Source organism: Salmo trutta, chromosome 30 (genome assembly GCF_901001165.1).
Source record: "Salmo trutta chromosome 30, fSalTru1.1, whole genome shotgun sequence".
Taxonomy (NCBI): Eukaryota; Metazoa; Chordata; class Actinopteri; order Salmoniformes; family Salmonidae; genus Salmo; species Salmo trutta.
In genome coordinates this window covers 21862796-21888243 of record NC_042986.1, presented here as the reverse complement: position 1 = coordinate 21888243, position 25448 = coordinate 21862796, and the positions used below count along the sequence as shown (strand labels likewise).

At 42.1% G+C, this 25448-nt stretch overlaps 3 protein-coding genes across 6 annotated transcripts; all 3 read left to right on the top strand.

The window, feature by feature from the left end:
* Positions 1-2580: 2580 nt before the first annotated feature.
* On the top strand, positions 2581-8360 carry LOC115168256 (protein-serine O-palmitoleoyltransferase porcupine). 4 transcript variants are annotated; one of them, XM_029723348.1, is made up of 14 exons: positions 2581-2670; positions 2749-2823; positions 4740-4901; positions 5159-5351; positions 5450-5493; positions 5650-5831; positions 6109-6239; positions 6556-6681; positions 6884-6984; positions 7129-7205; positions 7422-7485; positions 7595-7680; positions 7969-8079; positions 8206-8360. In XM_029723348.1, the coding sequence occupies exons 3-14, from the start codon at positions 4769-4771 to the stop codon at positions 8305-8307; spliced, it is 1350 nt and encodes a 449-aa protein (XP_029579208.1). In that variant the 5' UTR covers positions 2581-2670; positions 2749-2823; positions 4740-4768; the 3' UTR covers positions 8308-8360. The 4 variants fall into 4 exon arrangements, with proteins under 4 accessions (XP_029579208.1, XP_029579206.1, XP_029579207.1 ...); XM_029723346.1 differs by having other exon boundaries at positions 5156-5351; XM_029723347.1 differs by having other exon boundaries at positions 2746-2823.
* Positions 8361-11383: 3023 nt separating this feature from the next.
* On the top strand, positions 11384-15891 carry si:dkey-16n15.6 (organic solute transporter subunit alpha). Its single transcript, XM_029723344.1, has 8 exons — positions 11384-11427; positions 11507-11615; positions 13637-13788; positions 13891-13964; positions 14095-14250; positions 14482-14593; positions 14748-15000; positions 15155-15891. The coding sequence occupies exons 2-8, from the start codon at positions 11549-11551 to the stop codon at positions 15577-15579; spliced, it is 1239 nt and encodes a 412-aa protein (XP_029579204.1). The 5' UTR covers positions 11384-11427; positions 11507-11548; the 3' UTR covers positions 15580-15891.
* Positions 15892-18060: 2169 nt separating this feature from the next.
* LOC115168254 (histone-lysine N-methyltransferase SUV39H1) lies at positions 18061-23459 on the top strand. The gene is made up of 6 exons (XM_029723343.1): positions 18061-18126; positions 18766-18911; positions 19709-20371; positions 20584-20730; positions 21128-21257; positions 22301-23459. The coding sequence occupies exons 1-6, from the start codon at positions 18108-18110 to the stop codon at positions 22432-22434; spliced, it is 1239 nt and encodes a 412-aa protein (XP_029579203.1). The 5' UTR covers positions 18061-18107; the 3' UTR covers positions 22435-23459.
* The last annotated feature ends 1989 nt before the right edge of the window (positions 23460-25448 follow it).

Here is a 25448-nt window from a genome sequence, read left to right as displayed (position 1 = left end):
CCCCCCCCCATAATTAAGCACACTCACTTTCTGGTCTCCAGACTATTTTTGTTTCGTCACCTTGCCTCCGGCTATACAGCAGCCCCCATTCCCCCTCGTTCAAAAAGAAAGCCAGAAAAATATAAAATCTATCTGCAGACTGCTGAAGCCCAGCCAATATCACTGTTAGATTAGACATCTTCTAAGATTAATTAGTACCGGCCAACACTCCGAAGTATCCATGGTCATTTTAATTCCACATTCCTGTCGCCATGGCGCAGAGCCAAAGGACTGGGTGAATTGCCCCCCCCCCCCCCCCTTTCTCATCCAACTAGCCAGGCTGAGTTGGCATCTGTATGCAAATAACCTTCATGGTATATAGATAATGTATGGAGGGGAAGGGGATGTAGGACTCCCCCATACTTATGCACTAAGATATAAATTGTGTGACATTATAAGCAGCTGCCGGCCTGCTTTCTATGGCTGTCATCCAGAGAGGCAAAGCCCCTTGCAATTGCCATTTGTAAAATATTGATTATGAAATTGTTACAAATGAAAAAAATACTTAATTAAGTCAATCTGCTTACATTATTACATTGTGAACATCTTTTAAACAGTACTTCAAAACCGGGCATTTCTGTGCCTTTGTTATTAAGCTGTTTCCCCATGCATGTTCCTACATCTGTTTCACACACACATCTAAAATAAACCATACAATAAACAACACAATATTGCAGACAATGTTTTCATGTAGTATTATAATGGCTGGAGACATTTTGATGTCTAGACCTGCACAAAATGAGGACATTTATTAATGAATTATTTACTTATTTGTTATACAATAATGTATGAAAATGTCTTCTGATGACCAACTTTTCACTCTATTCCCTGGAGGTCACAGGGAAACAGGACACCTCTCCCAGAGAAGAAGTGTCACGATGGGCAGCCACACCGGTCACTCTTTGACCCCTGACCTCACGGAGGTGCGTGGTAACAGAGGTCGCCACCCCGGAGAGGCTTCTCTTTCTCCTCCAGTGGGAGCAGGTGTTGCAAAAGGGCTGACCTCTTGAGGAGAATGAAAGGGCTGTTTGATTATTTACTGGAGTTGAATGTGCCACACGTGCCTCTCTCCCTAGGGGTGAGGGAGACACTGCCAACATAGACACTGCCAACACTGCAACTCAATTAAACAAACCTAATAATCACATATGGCCTGCTTATCATTTATTATATACTGCATGAACAACAGGCTTAAAAACATATTATTATCTTAGTATATATTGAACATATACATGTGCATCTGTTTTAATTTAAAGTATTCATGACAAGGTTTCATGTCAATGCTCTCTGTTACCGCTCACTGACAAACTTCTCTCACCAGGAAAGAGGGGATAGAAGGTGAAATGTGGACCTCTTCAGGGCCTGACTGTTCTCAACGCAGAACAAACAAACATGTGCAAAGCAGTGGGTCTACAGAGCCGACCACCTGGAGGTAAACTCATTAAGAGTCCTATAAAAACCTTCTGCCAGCACAGCAAGCCTTGCACCATTCCCCCACCAACAAAACTATAACAACCACTACTACTGCACTGAAAAAAGAAACCTGACACAATAGGAGCCTCTTATTAGTAGAGAACTGCCCAGTCTTAACATATGCTCCTACAAGAGAGAGGGAAAGAGGAAGTAGAGAGAAGAGGCTCGGCATTAAGACAGAACGACAGGGGGGGATACTGCCCAGGACCCTCAGAAGGAAAGGGGAGATGAAGGGAAAACATTTATTCTTTCCTCTCATCTTTCTTCCCTCTTCCAGATCAGTTTCAATCTCATTTCTCTATGACAAAAAAATAGAAGTCTGAAGCTTACAGTTGTGAACACTGGTATTGAAATGAATTTACAGTCATCTTTTGTTAACATACTAACAATATTGGTTTTCATTGTTTCTTAGGTTGATGGTGTACAATTGAATAGAATAGGCTATTTCATGCAAAGACATCTCATTATCTGTCATGAAGAGAAAAGTGTGAGTTAAGAAAGAGTGGTTTTATTTCAATAAGGCAACATGCCATGGTATCAATAGCAGCTATCAATAGCAGCTAAGGCTGAATTACTTGAAACAAATGTAACATTTTCATTAATACACAATACACAAGAATTATCCATTGCATCTACACAATAAAATCTACACATTTAAAATATATAGTTTCTGGAATGACTGTCAGTGCTGTGGGTATGGTACATACAGTTAAAGGTAACACAAGTCTGACAAAAGTGGTAGTTCATATCTCACGGGTTGAGTAGCCTTGTCATGTAGGATATTGCGCTGCTTTGCTAGAAATTAGATTCAAAGGTTTGGGTGCTGATGCATGTTTGGATATTATTCAAGCCAGTGTAATTATGTTATTAGAGTAATTGTGTTTTTCACATTCACACTGTTACAGCAGGGGCCATGCGTTTTCTCAGTGAGCAAAATCACAAAAATGGCAGTCCAATCCGTTCAAAGTGTGACTTGCATCTTAACCCACTCAACACGTACATAAGGTTTATACAAAAACAGCTTGATCATTTGGAATATAGCATGTGGATTCCGCTTGCATTCAGCATGCAAACACAGAGAGAGCTCAGAGAATGGTGTCCCCTGGTGGACAGTGTAGCCAGTGATTATGAAGAGTCGAAATACGAATGTCTTTCAAGGTAATGCGTTGCACGAGATTTCCTATTCCAAAACATTTTTGGAATATATTGATTCTAAAATAACTTGATTTTCAGTAGGAGACGAGTGGACACGGACATTGGCATAGTACAGGACGAGTAGGACACGAATCAGACAAGTGAAAAGTGTTTCAGGTGAGCTCTGGCTGGCTAGCGAGTTAGCTAGCGTTTCACTTCGTCTGCTTTATTAGTTAGCCAGCAGTGTTGGCTGCATGTTAGCGAACAACTCATTCAAGTTTAAAGTTAGCTAGCGGAGGTTGGCGTTTCTTCAACTTTCGTCCAGATATCGAGAGTTGGCACAAATACTCTGCAAGCTAGCTAGCTATCCTTTCAATGTGTTGCACTCTTGCTGCCTCTGCCTTGTACCATTGTCTTCGAGCAACAGGCAAGTTTGCTATTTTTGCCAACCCCGCCTTAAATTAGTAGCCACTGCCATAACATGACAAAACCTCGTTAAAAATTACAAAGTTTTAGAGGATTTCTTATTTTTTATTTCAACAGTTTGACCCAGCTACTTTTGTAATGGAGTTCGGACATTTACTCAAACATGTTACGTTATTTACAGTGTTGGGGAAAATACAGTTTACCAAGCTTGCTACCAATGACTTCACACTGGAAGAAGTTAGCCTTTTAAACACAAAATCAGAATAGGCAGGTCTGATGCTGAAAAAGAAAGAACATTATTGCCTACTTCACCCATCTTTTCTTTTTGCAAAACAAGTAGAGTATAGTTAGCTTCACCACTACATGGCAAAAGAAACTACTGCAAACACTACCAAGGTTTGAATTTAGTTAAACTACCACGAAGCAACTGAATATTTATTAAATTACTTGTTGAACTACATGTAGTTCACTACTCCCCAACACGGATTATTGACAACACAAAATACCGGTAATACAAATCAAATGAAATCAAATTGTATTGGTCACATACACGTGATTAGCAGATGTTATTACGGGTGTAGCGAAATGCTTGTGCTTCTAGCTCCAACAGTGCAGTCATATCGAACAAGCAATATCTAACAAATTACACAACATATACCCAATACACACAAATCTAAGTAGGAATTAATTAAGACTATATACATGTATGGACAAGCGATGTCAGAGCAGACTAAGATAATGTAGAATAGTATAGAATACAGTATATACATTTGAGATGAGTAATGCAAGATATGTAAACATTATTAAGTGACTAATATACCGTAGAAGTATAGAAAACAGTATATACATATGAGAGGAGTAATGCCAGATATGTAAACATTATTATTATTTATTTGTTTTTAATTTAACGTTTATTTAACTAGGCAAGTCAGTTAAGAACAAATTCTTATTTACAATGAAGGCCTACCGCGGAACAGTGGGTTAACTGCCTTGTTCAGGGGCAGAACGACAGATTTACCTTGTCAGCTCGGGGATTCAATCCAGCAACCTTTCGGTTACTGGCCCAATGCTCTAACCACTAGGCTACCTGGTAAGATACCGTAGAATAGAATACAATATATATACATATGAGATGAGTAATGCCATATATGTAAACATTATTAAAGTGACTAGTGTACCATTCCTTATAGTGGCCAGGGATTTCTAGGCTATGCCTATATGCAGCAGCCTCTAATGTGCTAGTGATGGCTGTTTAACAGTCTGATGGCCTTGAGACAGAAGCAGTTTTTCAGTCTCTCGGTCTCAGCTTTGATGCACCTGCACAGACCTTGCCTTCTAGATGATAGCAGGGTGAACAGGCAGTGGCTCAGGTGGTTGATGGCCTTGATTATCTTTTTGGCCTTCCTGTGACATCGGGTGCTGTAGGCGTCCTGGAGCGCGGGTAGTTTGCCCCCGGTGATGCGTTGGACAGACCGCACAACCCTGATTACAACCTATTGTGGGCCATTGTACCAAGCTCATAATATATAATAAGTTATACTCAAGAAAGCCAAGGCATTAATTTAAATTACACTGACAATTGAACAGTAGGACATTTTATACATTATGCCTTTTTAACATTGATCACACACATACAGCTGCATTATTTTCATGTTTCTCCACTCCAGTGAGAGCCAGGCAGAGTTGAGGCTACACCATGGAGTTCAGCAGGATAGAGTTCTTCCAGGAGCTAGGGGAGAGCTGTGTGCTCCCTACGGCACAGCAGGGAGTGGAACAGGTCTGGCAGCTACTGCTCCTCTGCTTGCTCTGTCGACTCCTCTGTAGGCTGGGTGAGTTCACTTGAACACTTGACCAATAACATTATTTAATGAGGATTAAACAGAGGATGTGCCAAACTTTAGAGACAAAGACTGAATCATGTAATGTATACTTTGCCATGACACAATCCACAGTGTGTGGGACACATGTAAAGATGACAGATAAATCATTCAGTATTACCTTACTGATGTCTAGAAAAGTACCCCAATTTGTACAAAGGCCTTTGGTGGTGCCAGCCTGGTACTTAGTGTTTCCTGTCCTCCAGTAGGTCTCTCGTCCTCTGTGAAACACTTTGGCTCAGTGTCAGCGGGTCTATATGCCCTCTACCTGTTCTTTGAGCAGTCCATGGTGTGGGTGTTAATGCTCAGTATGCTCTGCTACACTGTCCTGTTCCTCAACCGCCACTCCAGCAGCCGAGGAATCTTCCTCTCTGCCACTATCCTCATCTATCTACTCATGGGGTAATGAATGAAAATGATAACGCCATCTATTGCTAATGCTGCATCATAGGCAATGTTGCTCCACTTAACTGTTTTCTCCTGGGCTTTTTTCTCTCCAGAGAGCTGCATATGATTGACACAGTGACCTGGCATAAAATGAGAGGTAAATGTCCTGCACAGATGTGAATGGTTGGATGGAAAGGCAGTATGAGACAAATGCATGATTTTATAGATTCAGACACGGACATCCTCCTGTTACATTGAGTTCTTAGTGAAGGATCAACTGTGCATGCTTTACCTATCATCCCCACTTCCTCAGGTTCTCAGATGGTGGTGGCCATGAAGGCCATTTCTCTGGCCTTTGACCTGGACAGAGGCACTGTGCTCGCTGTGCCCAACCCTCTGGAGTTCACAGGCTACATTCTCTTTGTGGGCACTGTCATCTTTGGACCCTGGATTAGCTACTCAAGCTACAAAGAGGCCATTGAGAGCCGTAAACTGGTAAGCCACAGGTGAAGAGATGTGCTACTGTTTTGCAAAAAAATTATGTATTCTCAGTCAACTTGTTAAAAGAAAGCTGAATAGATTCCTGGATAGTATCTGAATTTCCATTTGACATATAGGCCTATAACATATTGGTTCAGATTTACTAAGTGTTTGCGCTGGTGCAAAGTTTACACCTCTTTTCACCGCAGTTAGATTCACATTCTGTAGCTGCTTTAAGTCAAAATGGCTGCTAAAATCTGTCCTTTTTTAACTTGGCTTCTCTGTCCCCCAGAGTTGGTCCTGGCTCCAGAAGTTTTCAGTCAGCTTGGTGAAATGCCAGGTATGCTTGGTGATATCCAACTGCGTCGCCCCATACCTCTTCCCTTACTTCATTCCAATCCACGGGAGCAGAGGACTTCGCACGTGAGTGCACGTTTCACTGAGCAATTCCTTGGTCATTCCAATGTCAGTGCTATTTTGATATGTGAATGTACACCAACTTTATATTAGTGATTTCCATTTATTTCTGTTCCTCTGCTTCCAAGAGGCACATAAGCAAGGTAAGGGTTATTGTGATGAAGAACATCAAGCAAAGTTCTTCAGACAAGCAGTGGTAGTAGCAATAGTTAACACTTCAAGATGGTGTCAGTGCATATTGCTATTCCTGGCATTATTGCTGAATGAAGAAAGGCTATAAACAGTATCTTAGAGCTATCCTGTCTATTTTCCCTGTGTACAGGTGGCTCCATGCGTATGAGAATGCTGTATCCTTCCACTTCAGTAACTACTTTGTGGGCCACCTCAGTGAAAGTACTACTGTGCTGGCAGGAGGAGGTTTCACTGAAGACAAAGACAATGTCAAATGGGGAGTTCAATTCATACGATCTGTGGTTCAATTAGTGGTACACATATTTCAAATATTATCAATTTGCCTGTAGGTTAAGTTTATAATTGCAGTATTGTGATAGACACTGTGTTACTATACTATGTACCTATTGTAATATCTGTCTAGATAAGATATGTGAAAATAATGTGTGTGTGCATGAATGCACAAAATGTGTTTTTAGGGATCTGAAAGTGGTTAAGCCTCTGAATGTGGAGTTGCCCAGGTCCATGGTGCTGGTGGTGACCTCCTGGAACATCCCCATGTCTCGCTGGCTCAACATATGTAAGCATCATTACACCTTCAATTTACTATAAACAGATTAGACAGAAATGTTAGAACTATGGGCCCTGTTTAACCAACCATATTTATTTTTTTACACATTAAAATGTCAACTGATTACTGTGTCTTTCCCCCATTTTGTTATAGATGTTTTCAAAAGTGCTTTGAAACTTGGCACATTTTCTTCCATCATTGTGACTTACACAGCCAGTGCCCTGCTACATGTGAGTATGAGTCAACCAACTCAGTGATGTCATCTTATGTGATGATTCAGAAAAGGTCACTCACCATTGCACTTTAATACTGTTTTTTTGCTTTAGTAAGATTTGTTCTGATTTTGAAAATGTCACTGCCTTATCCCTCTGGCTGAGGCCAAAGTGAATAGTTGGTTGATCAGCTTCCGATGTTGTAAAACCAACCTGCCATTTTGTTTTCTCCAGGGCCTCAGCTTCCATCTTGGGGCCGTGCTGCTGTCTCTGGGCTTCATCACCTACGTGGAACATGGTGAAGTTACCGCGCCTATCTGCTTTTCACATTCACATGCTCGCTTGTTTTATGTGAGTTTTGTTTCAAAGGTTGTACATCACCTTATTGTCTTGTCATCCTCTGTCAGTTCTGAGGAAGAGGCTGGCAGCCATCTTTAGTGCCTGTATCCTGTCCAAACAGTGTCCCAACAATTGCCATCATCAGCAGAAGAAGGTACATGCTTGTTGCATCCAGGAATGTTTTACACTCAAGTTTGTATATCATATTTTGAAGATGCTTTCCATAAGAGAACCTATTGTTAATTGCACATTGAATGGGTCCATGTGGGGTGAGTGAGCTAGCTAGTGCACATTGAATGGGTCCATGTGGGGTGAGTGAGCTAGCTAGTGCACATTGAATGGGTCCATGTGGGGTGAGTGAGCTAGCTAGTGCACATTGCGGGGAGGTTTGGGATTCAGAACACATCCCCAGTGTAGTGAATGATCTGTGCCTCTCTCGTAGGAGCTGTGGGTGTATGGCATCAACCTGGCCTTCAGTGCCATGGCCATCTTCCACCTGACATACCTGGGCTCCCTGTTTGACGCTGAAGTAGACAACTTGGCTGCAGAGGAGGTAAGGCCCACCAATGACCTGCTACTGCTGGCTAGGGCCAAGTTAATGGAGAACATAAGAATTAAACAGTGGTCTATATGAACATATTACTTATACACATTTAGTCACCATTGTCCTCCTTCTCAGGGTTATGTGGCCAACCACACCATTCAGAAGTGGTCAGAGTTGAACTGGGCCGGCCACTGGCTGGTGTTCGGCAGCTGGCTCTTCTACCGCCTCATTCAGTAATCTCATTGGGCGAAGGTCTGTACTGAACAGAAGACAAAAGCCTGGTCCAAAAAGAACCCTTAGTTCACAGGTGGGCCATCTTACCTAGCAAGGTCTGGTGTGGGTAAAGACTTAGTGGACACGGAGTAGCGATTGTCCCACACCATCATGACTGGAAGAATGCTGCATTGTTTACTAGGGTCTTTCTGTATTTGTTTGTTGTGGTGAACACTAACAAACCAGTCACACACAAGTTCCTTGCTATGATGCATCACACTGTTGAGATTGAGAACCAGAGGTAGGCTGAAGATTTGTCAGTGGCTTCTGTATAGGCTACTGTTCATCTTCAGGTCTTTTGGAGTTTGATCACACACAATCATTATGAATATTTATGCTTCTGTGTATATTAGTAGCACTATTAGCCTTCTCACACTGCATTGTTCTTAGCCCCAGGCTAAGACTGGGCCCTGGGCTAGCTTATCCTGTGTTCATACAAGCATTTGTTAACCTGGGGCTAAGGTGCAGTGTGCCTTAAGTGAATGTATTATGTTGGACCATTGATGTTATAATTAGGCACGGGGGGGTGTGGCATTTGGCCAGTATACCACGGCTAAGGGCTGTTCTTACGCACGACACAACGTGGAGTGCCTGGATTCAGCCCTTAGCTGTGGTATATTGGCCATATACCACAAACCCTGAGGTGTCTTATTGCTATTATAAACTGGTTACCAACGTAATTAAAGCAGTAAAAATAAATGTTTTGTCATACCCGTGGTATACGGTCTGATATACCACGGCTGTCAGCCAATCAGCATTCAGGGCTTGAACCACCCAGTTTATAATACATGATGTTCTCGATGGAGGTACTTTTTTTCTACTTGTGTATCTGTTTTTCTATTAAAGACATTTTATTTCTAGTTCCGTGGCCCTACTTAAACACTAATCAATGAAGGGTTTATTTGGTAATGGGAGGTAAAACGCACCCTAGTAGTTACATTATTTATTCAACAAGGTGAAGGATTGTACTGTATTTTGTAGCAAATTATATAATTTAAAATGCCAGATCAAAACAATGGTTAGTACAAGTAGACTGAACAAAAATGTAAATGCAACATGCAACAATTTCAATTTTTTTACTGAGTAACAATTCATATATGGAAATCAGTTAATTGAAATAAATTCACAAAGCCCTAATCTATGGATTTGACATGACTGGGAATACCGATATGCATCTGTTGGTCACAGATACCTTAAAATAAAAAGTAGGGGCATGGATCAGAAAACCAGTTAGTATCTGGTGTCACCACCATTTTCCTTATGCAGTGCGACACATCTCCTGCACATAGAGTTGATCAGGCTGTTGATTGTGGCCTTTGGAATGTTGTTGGAGGCGATTTATGGTAGAGAAATTAACATTTATCTGGCAACAGCTCTGATGGACATTCCTGCAGTCAAGATTGCCAATTGCATTCAACTTGAGACATCTGTGGCATTGTGTGACAAAACTGCACATTTTAGAGTGGCCATTTATTGTCCCCAGCACAAGGTGCACCTGTGTAATGATCATGCTGTTTAATCAGCTTCTTGATATGCCACACCTGTCAACTAGATGGATTATTTTGGCAAAGGAGAAATGCTCACTAACAGGAATGTAAATAAATTTGTGCACAAAATTTGAGAGAAATAAGCATTTTGTGCATATGGAACATTTCTGGGATATTTTATTTCGGCTCATGAAACATGGGACCAACACTTTAGATGTTGCGTTTATATTTTTGTTCAGTGGAGTTAATCTTAACCACTAAGAAGAGTATCATGCTTATTACAAGTGTTGTGTACAAAGACGATTGTAAATAATTTGTCTTAATCCTTAAGAGTCTATGCGTCAATCTAATTAACATAATACAACAATTCCCATCAAAATCCGTCAGTTTTAAGGTAGAGATATCTGTATGGGCTTTTTTGCATGGGCTGCATCTCAATCCGCCGATGTCGGCCTTCCGTATCTGCGGTGGAAAGTGGCAGAGCTACAGTACTGTTTGTCAGACCAGGAGACATTGAAAATTGGTCTTCTCACGAAAACGTAGTGTCCGAACGGTTTGGCCGACTAACTAATATGACCACTATATGGAAAGATGAGACTCACGAACACGATGGTGTACTCCATTTTGCTCTACGACCCCCACAAGCCCCATGGGACTGGTCTAAAATCAGTACCGTCAATGTGCCAATGTCTGTCTGTAGCATCCGAACCGTTTGGGCTACAAACTAATAATACCCACAGGAGGTTTGTGGAACCTTCATTGAGGAGAGCGGGCTCAGATGAATGGTATCAAATGCATCAAACAAATGGTTTCCAGGTGTTTGATGCCATTCCATTTGCTACGTTCCGACCATTATTATGAGCCGTTCTTCCCTCAGCAGCCTCTGCTGATATGACCCCATATTGGAAAGGGGAGACTTACGAACACGGTGGTATTTCTGTTTTGCTCTACAACCCCCACAACAATGACAGGACTCGACTGAAGGTAACACCAACTTTAAAAAATTATGGAACTATGGAGGTAGTTTTGTACCAACAAAAAAAGGGGTGAAATATGTGTCCAAAAAAGTAAAATATTTCCTGAGCGTTCTTATACTGTATCTCCTAGAGACACTTATTCCTTATGATTTTTTATCCTTTTTTTTTTACTGTGTTTTTCCATTTATGAATGTCTTATTCAATGCATTTCTATGGGCTATACTAGTAAATCCCAAATTCAATATTTTATCAAATAATTTTAAACAATTGTTTTGATACCTACAGGGGTCCTAGAATTCCAAATCAAATAGCTAAATGATACATGGTATGACAACTTTAAAACAATTTGTTACGTTAGTTTCACAACCCAGCTTGTTTAGAGCCCCCTCATAATCGGTTCAGAGACAACACAAGTTGACACATTCCAGAGTGGACTTGGCTCCCCATCTGTCGGCTTACCTGTGTTTAGTCAATCATTAAACACTGCTATCAGGAAAGCATCGTTCAGACGACAGGACGCCATCTCAACACGGAACTGACAAGACACTCGCCAAGTGTCTGTCCTTCGAGAATAGAAAAACAAAGTCTCGTCCTTTATTACATCAGTCTTTCTATACGAGGTCAGTTAGTTCAAAAGTAATTGTCCCTCCCTAAATTTGAGATCTACTCTAAATTCTGTCCTATTCATAATACGTCTAGGGTTTGTGGTGTTTGTTAGTGGGAACTGTGCTCTCTGAGAGGATGAGGAGAGGAGTTAACTGCAGCTGGTTAGGAGCAGAGATCCCGCTGTCCTGGGAGTTCTTCAGCGGTAAGACCAGCATTTATGCATTCACATGAACTGTATGGGCTATGTTTTTGACTGGCCAGAGATTTTACAGTCATTGGATCTGATACATATCAAGATCTGTGTGATAAAGGTCCGTGTTTGAAGACACCAACATTTTCTTTCTATGCCAAAAACGGCACAATGCATTTTCAATACTTTGACTATGTGCAATATTGGTGTTGGCCGTCTTAGATTCTGAGTGATGCTAACTGAGCCATTCTCTGCTACACCAACCCTGCTAATGTATTGGGGCATTTCCGCCTGAGACTTACCTCACACCAGTGTGTCACCAGTGTTTATGATAATGTTAGCTCTAGTGTTGTTTTCTGGGAACTTCAGTGAGGGAAAAAAGTATTTGATCCCCTGCTGATTTTGTACGTTTGCCAACTGACAAAGAAATGATCAGTCTATAATTTTAATGGTAGGTTTATTTGAACAGTGAGAGACAGAATAACAACTAAAAAATCCAGAAAAATGCATGTCAAAAATGTTATAAATTGATTTGTATTTTAATGAGGGAAATAAGTATTTGACCCCCTCTCAATCAGAAAGATTTCTGGCTCCCAGGTGTCTTTTATACAGGTAACGAGCTGAGATTAGGAGCACACTCTTAAAGGGAGTGCTCCTAATCTCAGTTTGTTACCTGTATAAAAGACACCTGTCCACAGAAGCAATCAATCAATCAGATTCCAAACTCTCCACCATGGCCAAGACCAAAGAGCTCGCCAAGGATGTCAGGGACAAGATTGTAGACCTACACAAGGCTGGAATGGGCTACAAGGCCATCGCCAAGCAGCTTGGTGAGAAGGTGACAACAGTTGGTGCGATTATTCGCAAATGGAAGAAACACAAAAGAACTGTCAATCTCCCTCGGCCTGGGGCTCCATGCAAGATCTCACCTCGTGGAGTTGCCATGATCATGAGAACGGTGAGGAATCAGCCCAGAACTACACGGGAGGATCTTGTCAATGATCTCAAGGATGCTGGGACCATAGTCACCAAGAAAACAATTGGTAACACACTACACCGTGAAGGACTGAAATCCTGCAGCGCCCGCAAGGTCCCCCTGCTCAAGAAAGCACATATACATACCTGTCTGAAGTTTGCCAATGAACATCTGAATGATTCAGAGGACAACTGGGGGAAAGTGTTGTGGTCAGATGAGACCAAAATGGAGCTCTTTGGCATCAACTCAACTCGCCGTGTTTGGAAGAGGAGGAATGCTGCCTATGACCCCAAGAACACCATCCCCACCATCAAACATGGAGGTGGAAACATTATTCTTTGGGGGTGTTTTTCTGCTAAGAGGACAGGACAACTTCACCGCATCAAAGGGACGATGGACGGGGCCATGTACCGTCAAATCTTGGGTGAGAACCTCCTTCCCTCAGCCAGGGCATTGAAAATGGGTCGTGGATGGGTATTCCAGCATGACAATAACCCAAAACACACGGCCAAGGCAACAAAGGAGTGGCTCAAGAAGAAGCACATTAAGGTCCTGGAGTGGCCTAGCCAGTCTCCAGACCTTAATCCCATAGAATATCTGTGGAGGGAGCTGAAGGTTTGAGTTGCCAAACGTCAGCCTCGAAACCTTAATGACTTGGAGAAGATCTGCAAAGAGGAGTGGGACAAAATCCCTCCTGATATGTGTGCAAACCTGGTGGCCAACTACAAGAAACGTCTGACCTCTGTGATTGCCAACAAGGGTTTTACCACCAAGTACTAAGTCATGTTTTGCAGAGGGGTCAAATACTTATTTCCCTCATTAAAATGCAAATCATTTTATAACATTTTTGAGATGCGTTTTTCTGGATTTTTTTTGTTATTATTTTGTCTCTCACTGTTCAAATAAACCTACCATTAAAATTATAGACTGATAATTTATTTGTCAGTGGGCAAACGTACAAAATCAGCAGGGGATCAAGTACTTTTTTCCCTCACTGTATATGTGTTGTATATGATTTGTCCCACCACAAGTCCTTGTGTTGTGCGTTTGTACCCAGTGATCAAGGATGAGCTATGGCTGTTTCTCATTCCTGCTGGGTTCGCTGTGATCATGCTGGCCCTGTTCCTAGAAGAGGTGGGCTTCTTCCTGCGTCACGTGCCCTACTCCAGACGCCGGCGCCTCTACCTGTGGATACTGGGCATGTACCCGGTAAAGGGACCTCTCATTTTTGCCACACATTTCAATTGTTTCGGATAGGTATTTGTAAATTTTGTCATTGTTGCCTAACTACACTCATTCTCTTTCGGTCAGGTCTTTGGCTTAACCTCAATCATTGCGCTGTACGTTCCTCGCTCCTCCTCACTATGTAGCTTCATAGCTTCTCTGTAAGTATCGAGTACAACCTCTTTCTGACCATCATTTTGTTTTGTGTACTAATTTCAATTGTTCACATCATTCTGGGCTAAAACGTCCATCAGTAAAACTATCTCTCCATTTGTCGCTCTCGCTCTGTAGGTACCACTCCATTACTTTGCTAAAGTTTATGGGGCTCATCACAGACTTCTTTGGGGGTAAGGCCTGCATGCTGGAGATCTTAGCTGGAGAGCAGGTGTCTCCGGATCCGTTCCCATGTTGCTGCTGCTGCTGCCTCCCTATGATAGCCATCAACAGGTACTTTATAACTGGGTGTCCTCCTCAGTGTGCGAATCCATATCCTGATAATGATAGATTCATAAGATATGGCCACATCGCAATAATGATAGATAAACAATATTGCTGTAATGGCCCCATATCGCAATATTGATAAATGCACAATATATCACCATAATCTCCCATGTTGCGATAATGATAAATGCACATATATTGCCGTAATCACCCTGCCCACTACCTCTCCCTCCATAGGACCAGCCTGGGATGGATGATGGCTGCTGTGCTGCAACTGTCTGTGGTCAGAACCATCCTGTTCTTTGTCACTCTGGTCCTCTGGACAGATGAGCAGTATGATTATGGAGATGTGAGTGGATTGCATATATTGCAAGACATATTTGCATTGTAATCAATTTATTTTTGTCCTTAATTTAACCAAATGAGTCCCTGGTTAATAAGTCAATTAGCTCATTATATATATATATATTTTTTTTTTACCATATCCATGCAATTTTTCACAGGTGGATTATGCCAATCCCAATATGTACATGAATGTCATCATAGGCGTGTCTACCTTCTTGTCCTTCTATGGCCACCTGCTGTTTTACAAGGCCACCAAAAAGGCCTTGCCTGGCTATGGGCTGAGGGCCAAATTTGTCTGTATCATTGTAGTGTTGGTGCTGTGTGGCCTTCAGAGTGGAATCCTGGAGACCATGGGGGCCCTGGAGGTGGTGCCCTGCACCCCTCCCTTCTCTGTCCTCATGCGTTCCCAGCGTAAGTGCACTGTGATGGAAGTCCTCCCCCATACATCTCCCTCTCAACATCATCTCCATGTCAATATTGTAACAGTGGAGATACATGTTTATTATGAAATTATCAATGTGACATTGGTGGTAACTTTTTCTATTTTATTATCTTCCTCTCTCAGTAATTTACCACTACTCTGTGATTGTGGAGATGTTCTGCATATGCCTCTTTGCCCGCCACACTTTCCGTAAAGTGGAGCCTAGTCTAGAGGAGGGCTTTGGGCTGGAGGAGAGGCCCCCGAGAGGCATGCTGATGGAGAAGGCGGTTCAGACTGAAGATGTGGTGCCGCTCAGGGAGAACCCCTGGCCTTGCTGGGGCGGCGCCGGAGTCTCCAATCCCGACTGTAGTAGTGACAGCAATGAGGACAGCCTCTGTAAAGTCGAACACGCCCCTTTGGATTGCTTCCCTTTCCCTCTTCAACCAAGACGTCAAGAGACAGTGAGGCCAGAAAACGTAACTGATGAAAGTGGCACTTTGGAGTTGCCCAAACTGACTGTCACTGCTGACATCAATGTTGTAGAATCTAGAAATGTTACTGTTGTATGACAATATGGAATGTACTGTCCTGGAATCTCCTGGTGGGAAGACAACATAGGGGTCACCTCCAGAAAATGGAAGAAACACACCACACCGCTTGAGGTACTACCTTAACCAGTTTGTTCCTTTTTGCGTATATTGACTGAGACTCTGGCTCTATCCATTCTATCTATTCCTTAGCTGAATGAAGTTGGTAGCTACTGGTGTGATAGGCTGTGATTTTTTTTTTTTCCTACCCAGATTTTTTTCCTACTTTTTATACTCTACATTTTGTTTTGCAATGTTATCTCAAAAAGCCAATAAACTCATTTTTAAAATGCCTATTGCATATTTATTAATCGGTCTCTGTGTCTCTAATGCCGTCTCTCAAAACGTACAAAAAATCTTTGGAGTATGATATGAATTTGATTACCTTCATGGGTTAATGTAATGTTCAATTCAAAGTAAGCACTAATATAATCTGTTCTCATAACTGCCCCATGGGGCAGATGATATTGGCTCCCTATGAGCTTCTCACACCACATACATAGTAGGCCTCTGGCCTAGCCTTCCCTCTGAAGTGCCTTGATACCAAAGATACACTATATACACAAAAGTATGTGGACACACCTTCAAATTAGTGGATTCGGCTATTTCAGCCACACCAGTTGCTGACAGGTGTATAAAATCGAGCACACAGCCATGCAATTAACATAGACAAACATTGGCAGTAGAATGGCCTTACTGAAGAGCTCAGTAACTTTCAATATGGCACTGTCATAGGATGCTACTTTTCCAACAAGTCAGTTCCTCAAATTTCTGCCCTGCTAGAGCTGCCCTGGTCAACTGTAAGTGCTGTTATTGTGAAGTGGAAACGTCTAGGAGCAACTACGGCACAGCCGCGAAGTGGTAGGCCACACAAGCTCACAGAACTGGACCGCCAAGTGCTGAAGTGCATGTCGCGTAAAAATCGTCTGTTTTCGGTTGCAACACTCACTACCCAGTTACAAACTGCCTCTGGAAGCAACGTCAGCACAATAACTGTTGGGAGCTTCATGAAATCGGTTTCCATGGCCGAGCAGCTGCACACAAGCCTAAGATCCCCATGCTCAATGCCAAGCGTCGGCTGGAGTGGTGTAAAGCTAGCCGCCATTTGACTCTGGAGCACTAGCGGTTCTGGGGGGGGGGGGGGCAGTGCCCCTGTGAAAATAATTTTGGACCTCCTTGTGGCCCCCCTAAATGTGGAGTATGAAATAATTTTTACATAACAAATTTTTGCTATCGTTCTTTTTTTACATCGGTTATTAGACAGTGGCAACGATAATGATTATGAACATGGTATTTTGCCTTCTAATGCCTGCAATGCAGTGAAGAAAACAATATGACAACAATAACGTCTAATGTAACTGGTCCCTCTAACAGTACAACTGTCCCCAGCTTGGCCCCCCCAGTTGAAATGGTCTAGAACCGCCACTGCTCTGGAGCAGTGGAAACGCATTCTCTGGAGTGATGAATCACGCTTCACCATCTGTCAGTCCGACGGACAAATCTGGGTTTGGAGGATGCCAGGAGAACGCTACCTGCCCCAATGCATAGTGCCAACTGTAAAGTTTGGAATAATGGCCTGGGGCTGTTTTTCATGGTTCGAGCTTGGCCCCTTAGTTCCATTGAATGGAAATCTTAACGCTCCAGTATACAATGACATTCTAGCTGATTTTGCACTTCCAACTTTGTTGCAACAGTTTGGGGAAGGCCCTTTCCTGTTTCAGCATGACAATGGCCCCATGCACAAAGTGAGTTCCATGCATAAATTGTTTGTCGGGATCCGTGTGGAAGAACTTGACTGGCCTGCACAGAGCCCTGACCTCAACAGCATCAAACACCTTTGGGATGAATTGGAACGCCAACTGCGAGCCAGGCCTAATCGCCCAACATCAGTGCCCGAGCTCACTAATTATCTTGTGGCTGAATGGAAGCAAGTCCCCGCAGCAATGTTCCAGCATCTTAGTGGAAAGCCTTCACAGAAGAGTGGAGGCTGTTATAGCAGCAAAGGGGGGGACCAACTCCATATTAATGCCCATGATTTTGGAATGAGATGTTCGACGTGCAGGTGTCCACATACTTTTGGCCATGTAGTGTACTGTAGGTCTCATATTGTAAAATATGTCAAACAAATATGAAGTAGTTTACGCTGGCTACTGTAACTCCCCCAGGCATGTAGTAAGAGCCACGTTTTGAAACAATGTGTCTACTGTGACCTTTTAGTGATACACATTTTTCCAATGGTTTAATTAATAAATAAGAATATAAAAAAAATTCTCCCACCAATATTATCTGAACATTAGAGTGAGAATATGCATATTCTTCTCTTTCCATACCTTGCTGACCTTGCAAAAGAATTACATCCTTACAAAGCTTCGCTTGCAGCAACAGTTATTTCTGCTCCAATAGAAATACCGCTAGAATGTGCTCCATCCAATCAACAGCATGAAACCGCTGCTTCCTCGAAAGTCTTTCCCCCAATCGAAGGATTGTTCCATTTTGGCGGTGCGGAAAACATGGCGGAAGATTTGAACGGTAAGGAGGGTGGGAAGTTAATACGTGTATATTTGCTGTGTTTTGAGGTTATTGTGGCTGTTTCAACTGATCAAATGTTACACTTAATTCTGTGACCTTTAATACACGCTTGTCATGGAATATTTAGCATTGATAAAGCAATAACAATGACATTGAGTAGGCAGCTCTATCTGCGCACTTCGATTGTGTGGTCTTTAAAAAAATAAATTGTAGTGGATAACGTTTTGATTAAAAGCTAAACGAATGCATACGGATATCGAATAACTAGTAACTAAACTAGCCAAAGAAAGGATCGCAAGCTGCATGGCAATATAAAGCGTAAATTCGAGGAAAATCGGCCCGGTTTTCAGACAGCCATAGCTACTTGCAAACAACGGATAACTTCATAACGCGCCAAAACACAGACCTCGTTGAGTAGCTAGTTAGCTAGAAATGTCTGGCAGTGTCTGCAAGCTGTCTTGCAATCATTTCACAGAACCCGTTAGCCTGCACAATTCCAAATTACAACAAATACGAATATGTTCAAGCTGAATATATTTAATTGTCTCGTTCATTTGTTGCCTTCTAAACCTAACGTAGTTGGCAGCTATTAGCTAACGTAGCTAGCTAAACATGGTGGCTACAATTACAACATTGCAGGTTGCAGCGTATCCTGCAAGCTGTCTTTGGACGATCTGCAGGCTGTCTGCCGCCGGGAAAGGCTTCACTGTAAAGAACTACAGGTGAACAAGCATAACATCGATGACTATGAGGTTGAGTACCTCTGTGACTACAAGAAGTCTAAGGTGAGTGAATGAATTCACAATGGGACTATGAAGGCTGGGACAAGTGCTCGGTAGAGTTATCTCAAGCATTGCAACTGTCAGTTGGTGTGGCTCCTTTAACTTTTGGTTTCATATGGATACTGAGAAAGAGTCAGCAGTTACAGCACGCAATGACTACATCAAGCTTATAACTCGACAAATTGTGATGCATTTGCAGTTTGTTTTGGTTTCAGATTATTTTGTACTCAATAGAAATGAAGAGTAAATAATGTAGTGCCATTTTGGAGTCACTTTTATTGTAAATAAGAATATAATGTTTTTGAACAATGTGGATGCAAACATGATTACAGGCAATCCTGAATGAATTGTGAATAATGAGTGAGAAAGTTAGAGGCACAAAGGTCATACCCCCAAGACATGCTAACCTCTCACAATTACCAATAACAGGAGAGGTTAGCATCTTTGGGGGGGGGGGTGTAAGATATTTATCCCTTTAACTTTCTCACTCATTATTAACGATTCATTCATTAATGTAGAACTGTTTTGAAACATATTCTATTCATATTTACAATAAAAGTGGCTCCAAAATGACACTACATTATTTACCATTCATTTCTATTAAAGCTGACAGTCTGCACTTTAACCTCATAGTCATTGTATCATTTAAAATCCAAAGTGCTGGAGTACAGAGCCAAAACAACAAAATGTGTCACTGTCCCAATACTTTTGGACCTCACTGTAAAATGTACCACGTTCAGTATAATTATTTTGTGGCTTAATACGCAATCCAAGTCATGTGTCCTCTTGTCATCTATCAGGAGCAGGAGTTGTACCTGGTCAAATGGAAGGGCTTCCCTGAGTCGGCCAATTCTTGGGAGCCCCGCAAAAATCTCAAGTGCAGGAAGCTGATGACTCAGTTCCATGAGGACATGGAGCGTGAGCTGAGGCGGCAAAAGAGACGGACCACCTGTCCCAAGCGGCTGGACAAGGACGTAGCCTGGATCCTGGTGCAGAAAGCCAAACTCCGCCAGAGGCTCCAGCACTGGGAGGCCGACCTGAACAAGACGCGCAACCACCCAGGCCGCATCTTTGTCCTGAACGAGGTGGACCTGGACGGCCCTCCCAGGGACTTCACCTACATCAACACCTATAAGGTGGGCGAGGGCATCGTGCTCAATGAGATGGCCGTTGGCTGTGAGTGTAAGGACTGCTTCAGTGATCCGGTCGGAGGCTGCTGCCCCGGGGCCTCCCTCCACCGCCTGGCCTATACTGACAAGGGCCAGGTGCGAGTGCGGGCCGGGGAGCCCATCTACGAGTGTAACACCCGCTGCAGCTGCGGTTCTGACTGCCCCAACCGAGTGGTCCAGAAGGGCATTCCATTCGACCTGTGCATCTTCAAGACTGGGAATGGCCGAGGCTGGGGCGTGCGCGCACTACAGCACATCAAAAAGAACACCTTTGTCATGGAGTACGTTGGAGAGGTAAGTAGTATAAAGTATTGGCCAATACTTTAGGTAAAATGTATTGGCCTATGTCAACTGCATTTACCAGAATGAGCTATTCTGTCATGAAAATGTATAAATTGGATTGGAGTAATGGACAAAGAACATTAGACAAACGTTGTGCTAGTGCTGTGTTTCTATTACGGGTGTTTGAACAGTTTCTGAAGTGGTGTGTGTGTCTGTTTGTCAAGATCATCACATCGGACGAGGCGGAGAAGAGAGGACACCTGTACGACCGGCAGGGCGCCACCTACCTGTTTGACCTGGACTACGTGGAGGACGTTTATACAGTGGATGCTGCTCACCATGGCAACATCTCCCACTTTGTCAACCACAGTGTGAGTGGCACATTATCATATATGTTCTCCTTTTAAAACCTGAGGCATACCTGCAGAGTAGCCAAAGCACCATGTCGTACCTTTTTGGTAGTAGTATATTTTGGTATTCTAGGTGCAAGTGAAAGCAGTCGCATCGTAGACACAGCCGAATGGAAGTGGTTCAACCCATGAATGTTATAGTATTGCATTGTAATATGCTTCCTCAAACAGCATGAAGTGCAGCAAATTTGTCAATATTATAGAGCATTCTTTCTCAAAGTTGTATGAAAATCTGAATATAATTGTGTTTATGAATGTATTATAAGCAGTAGGCTATTCTGAAATAAAGCATTAATTGCTGTAATGTGATTTGACCATAAAGTATTGACCTTTAAGTTGTCTCTTCTCTGTTTTGCAGTGCAACCCCAACCTGCAAGTATACAATGTGTTTATAGACAACCTGGATGAGAGGCTCCCGAGGATAGCTTTATTTTCAACACGCCCCATCAGGGCAGGAGAAGAGCTCACTTTTGACTACAAGATGCAAAGTAAGTGTGAAGTTTCACTGCCTGACATGTAGGGCTGTGACGATACTAGTATCAAGATATTTTTTACATTTCAAAAATGAAAACACAAAGCAAACTAATCGCTTTGGTCCTTTAAAAACCTGCTATATGTAAAATATATAGTGTGTTATAACTTAGAAAATAAATACATGTGACTCTGGATGACAACATAATGATGTTTGTTTCCAACATTAGAGCTGTTTTCCTAAAGAAGGTAAATCTGCTTCGCGTTTTGTTTACTTGCCACGATACTAATGAGTATTGCGATTCTGGTTTCGTCCCGGCTCTACTAGCTTGACCCAACATGACAGTTTACACATTAAAGGTAGATAATACAGCTACTGTTACTAATATCAACTGAAAGCAACAAGTCACTTGATTTTCCAACAGTTGATCACCATGTGGGTGATTCTTTCGAGCAGCAAGCCCACAGCACAATAGGTAGTGGATTTATCAACATCCAATACAGCATCGGCTGGAAGCTATCGTGAGCCTCTATTGGTAATCGTGCCGCAATATCGCTGGAGATTTGCATAGAGTTTGGCTTTCTCAATTTTTTTGCGTCGCTGTCTTCGCTTTGCACATTTCACCTGGCTCATTGAAAATGAATAGGCTCTGTCATTTTGTCATCACCCATCACTGCTAGTGGGCATTGCAGGTAACTTGCTAGCTACTTTCACTAACTGTAAAAGTGGGAGTGGGCACCAAATGTGTCATATTACCTAAACTCAGTCCTTTCAGAGCTAGGTAGGAGAGTGCAGCTGGGAAAACCCAACTTTGTTTTTGTACTACAGTAACACATTAATTACATTGAGTTATACAATTTCAATGAACACTGGACATTTCAACATGAAACTTTGTTTAGCTTTTCACTCTTGAGTGTGTTTGATGCTTGGGCAAAATGATTTTCATATTTGGCTTGTTAAGCAGTTTGACAATTATGTGGTGCAGGTGAGCTAACCATAACGTATATATCTCAGATGTGCTGTCTTGGCTGAATTTGACTCTTGACATTGTCATTGCAGTTGATCCAGTCGATGCGGAGAGCACGAGGATGGACTCAAATTTCAGTTTAGCGGGACTCCCAAGCTCTCCCAAAAAGCGGATTCGGGTGGAATGCCGGTGTGGATCTGACACATGTCGGAAGTATCTCTTCTGATATGGATTGTAAACGGAACAGCAAAGCTTGAACAGACACTGTGTAATATTTTGGGGAATTATGAAAATTGTACGGCTTTATTTGTATTTGTCAATTTTTTTTATTTTCTTTTTTTACTTTCATTAACTTTTAAGCCACATTGGTGCATGTTGGGTGATATCAAAAGTGATATGATGCATTTTTGTAATATTTTTTTTTACTTCATTTTAAATGTCGCCAAATGTATCTAGTATGTTGGTAAACCATTTTAGTAAAACAATGGCCAATATGACCCAGCTTAAACATACATTTTACACAAATCTGGATTTTAGAATATCTTCAGAGCTTACATATCTGTAGTGCACTTGTCAGTCTGTACATTTTGTCAGTGTTTGAGAATTCAAAATCTCAACCTATAAATTCAGTGGAACATAGTCATTGCAAATTCTATGGTGCCCAGTCATTTTCGCTAGCAGTTCGTCCTGTCTCAAGTTTATTGAGCTTCAAGCCTTGTTGGTGGAAAGAAGCATTATAAGGTGTAAAAGGTGTACTTTTATACTGATATGCTTTCAATGACTGTTGAGAAAATGACTAAGTTCCCCACTTCTTGTAGATAGTGCTGTATGTTGTCTTGAAAAAATGTTTAGGAATTTTGTGTACCTCCAAACTGTCCCAGTGCTTTTTTTGTTTTTGAATTGGCCTACTTTTTCTTAAATGTGAATGAATCCCCTCTGACACTCCCATTTTGTTGTCCTTCAATTGGTTGTTTGTGAGCTGCAGTATAATTTCACAACAAGCCACACCATGAAACGGCTCTCCATGGTTTAACCTATTTTTGTGTGAATCAGATGAGAAATGTCCTTTGTGTGGAAGTCAATATTATTGTTCATGTAGTAATGTGATGGCCAAACAAAGCTGTTCCTTTTTATTTTTTCCTTAGTCATTTATATTTAACTTTCTTTTATTCACGTTCATTTTTATCAATGCAAATCTTTTTTAAGGTTTACAGCCAGCAAAAAACATTGTAAATAAAAGTTTTAATCTGATTTATTCTTCTGGACAATATTTTGAGTGATGCAGCACTAAAAGTGTAATGTAAATGTAGCTGAATCAAAATGTAAAGTTTACAATTAATTTGAGTACAACCTCAATACCACTAGATGGTGCAACTGCATTCCTATGACTTCACATCAAATCCCCCAATAATATGGTGCTGCTGTAGCTACAGTGAGTCTGCAAAACGTTTAAGAACAACTTCCTAATCTGGAGTCCCCCTCTTGTCCTCAGAACAGCCTCAATTTGTCAGGGTATGGACTCCAAAAGGTGTCGAAAGCATTCCACAGGGATGCTTCCCACAGTTGTGTCAAGTTGGCTGGATGTCCTTTGGGTGGTGGACCATTCTTGATACGCATGGGAAACTGTTGAGTGAAAAACCCAGCAGCGTTACAGTTCTTGACACAACAAACCGGTGTGCCTGGCACCTACTACCATACCCTGTTCAAATGTACTTAAATATTTTGTGTTGCCCATTCACCCTCTAAGTGCCCCCCCCCCCCCCCCCCCATCCATTTCTCAATTGTCTCATGGCTTAAATCCTCCTTTAACTTGTATGTTCCCCTTCATCTACAGTGATTGAAGTGGATTTAACAAGTGACTAAATCAATAAGGGATAACTTTCACCTGGTCAGAATGTAGATATTTTAGGTTTTTCAACTCAACATCAAACAATGGTGTTCTCATTTAAAAAAAAAAAAAATGTTTTACATCTCTAAAAACCTGTAGCATAATTTCTATACTGGCGATACCCAACAACTGAAAATGTATACTTTCCTTTTATAATTGTCCTGACATTAAGTATTAGCACTAGCTGAAACGGCAAAAATATGACATGTCTCTGGGTCGACAGTAATTTTGTTCTATCAACATTTAGACAGCAATACCTGTATCTTCCATCCCAGTCTTTCAGTAAAGAGTAGTGCTTGTCCCTCTATGTATGTCTCACACACAACACACTCCTCCCTCTCTGTCCCTCCACTGCCTGTTCTCACCTCCCACTCTATCCGATGAATTCACCAGGCCACAGCTCTCTCCGCTCTTGGCTCAAGGATATGTACTGGAGCTCTTTTTAGTCAAGTTTGTATAGGCAGTAACTGGCATTAGTGAGCACAGCACAGGGCCTTTTCCCTTCCCCTCTCAACGTCAATGCAATGGCACCAATACACACCATTTCTATTGACACGTCAAGGGTCAGGAGGCTGCTCCCTATTAGCTATCATGGACTATCATATCTCAGTCTTCAGAATGTTCTGGTCAAGCAGTTGCCTCTGGTTAGCATTAGCTTTACTTTGGAATTCAGATTTCTGCAGCAGCACCAGAGCCTGGGGCAGCAGGACACCCATGGGGGGCTGCGTTAGGCTAGGTGTCTGCTGGGTGAGAGGGCATGACTGGGACCCTTATTGAATTGGCTGGATTTATGGAGGATCAGAGATGGAAATGGAGAATCAACCAAAGCACCCAGATTGCCCCTGTCTAGAACAGGCATGTGTGAGAACAGGGATTTGATTTTATGAATGGACTGACTAGAGAGTTGTTTTCAGGTTGCTCATCAACAGTGATGAGCAACCTGTATGAGGATGAGGTTATATGACAAATATGAATTCTCTAAAGAACCATTAGAAATATCTAGATTTGTTTAATAATTTGGTCATATTGAAGAAAATATATACATTATTTGAACCTTTATTTAACTAGGGAAGTCAGTTAAGAACACATTCTTATTTACAATGATGGCCTACCCCGGCCAAACCCGGACGACGCTGGGCCAATTGTGTGCCGCCCTATGGGACTCCCAGATGTGATGCAACCTGGATTCAAACCAGGGACTGCAGTGACTCCTCTTGCACTGAGATGCAGTGCCTTAGACCGCTGTGCCACTATGTACAGGTATGTCTACTTAATTTCAAGCATGTGGGATAGCATTAGTTGTAAGTTAATTTGAGGGGAAGCTTCCCAAGTTTGATGCCAAAAGTTGGTAT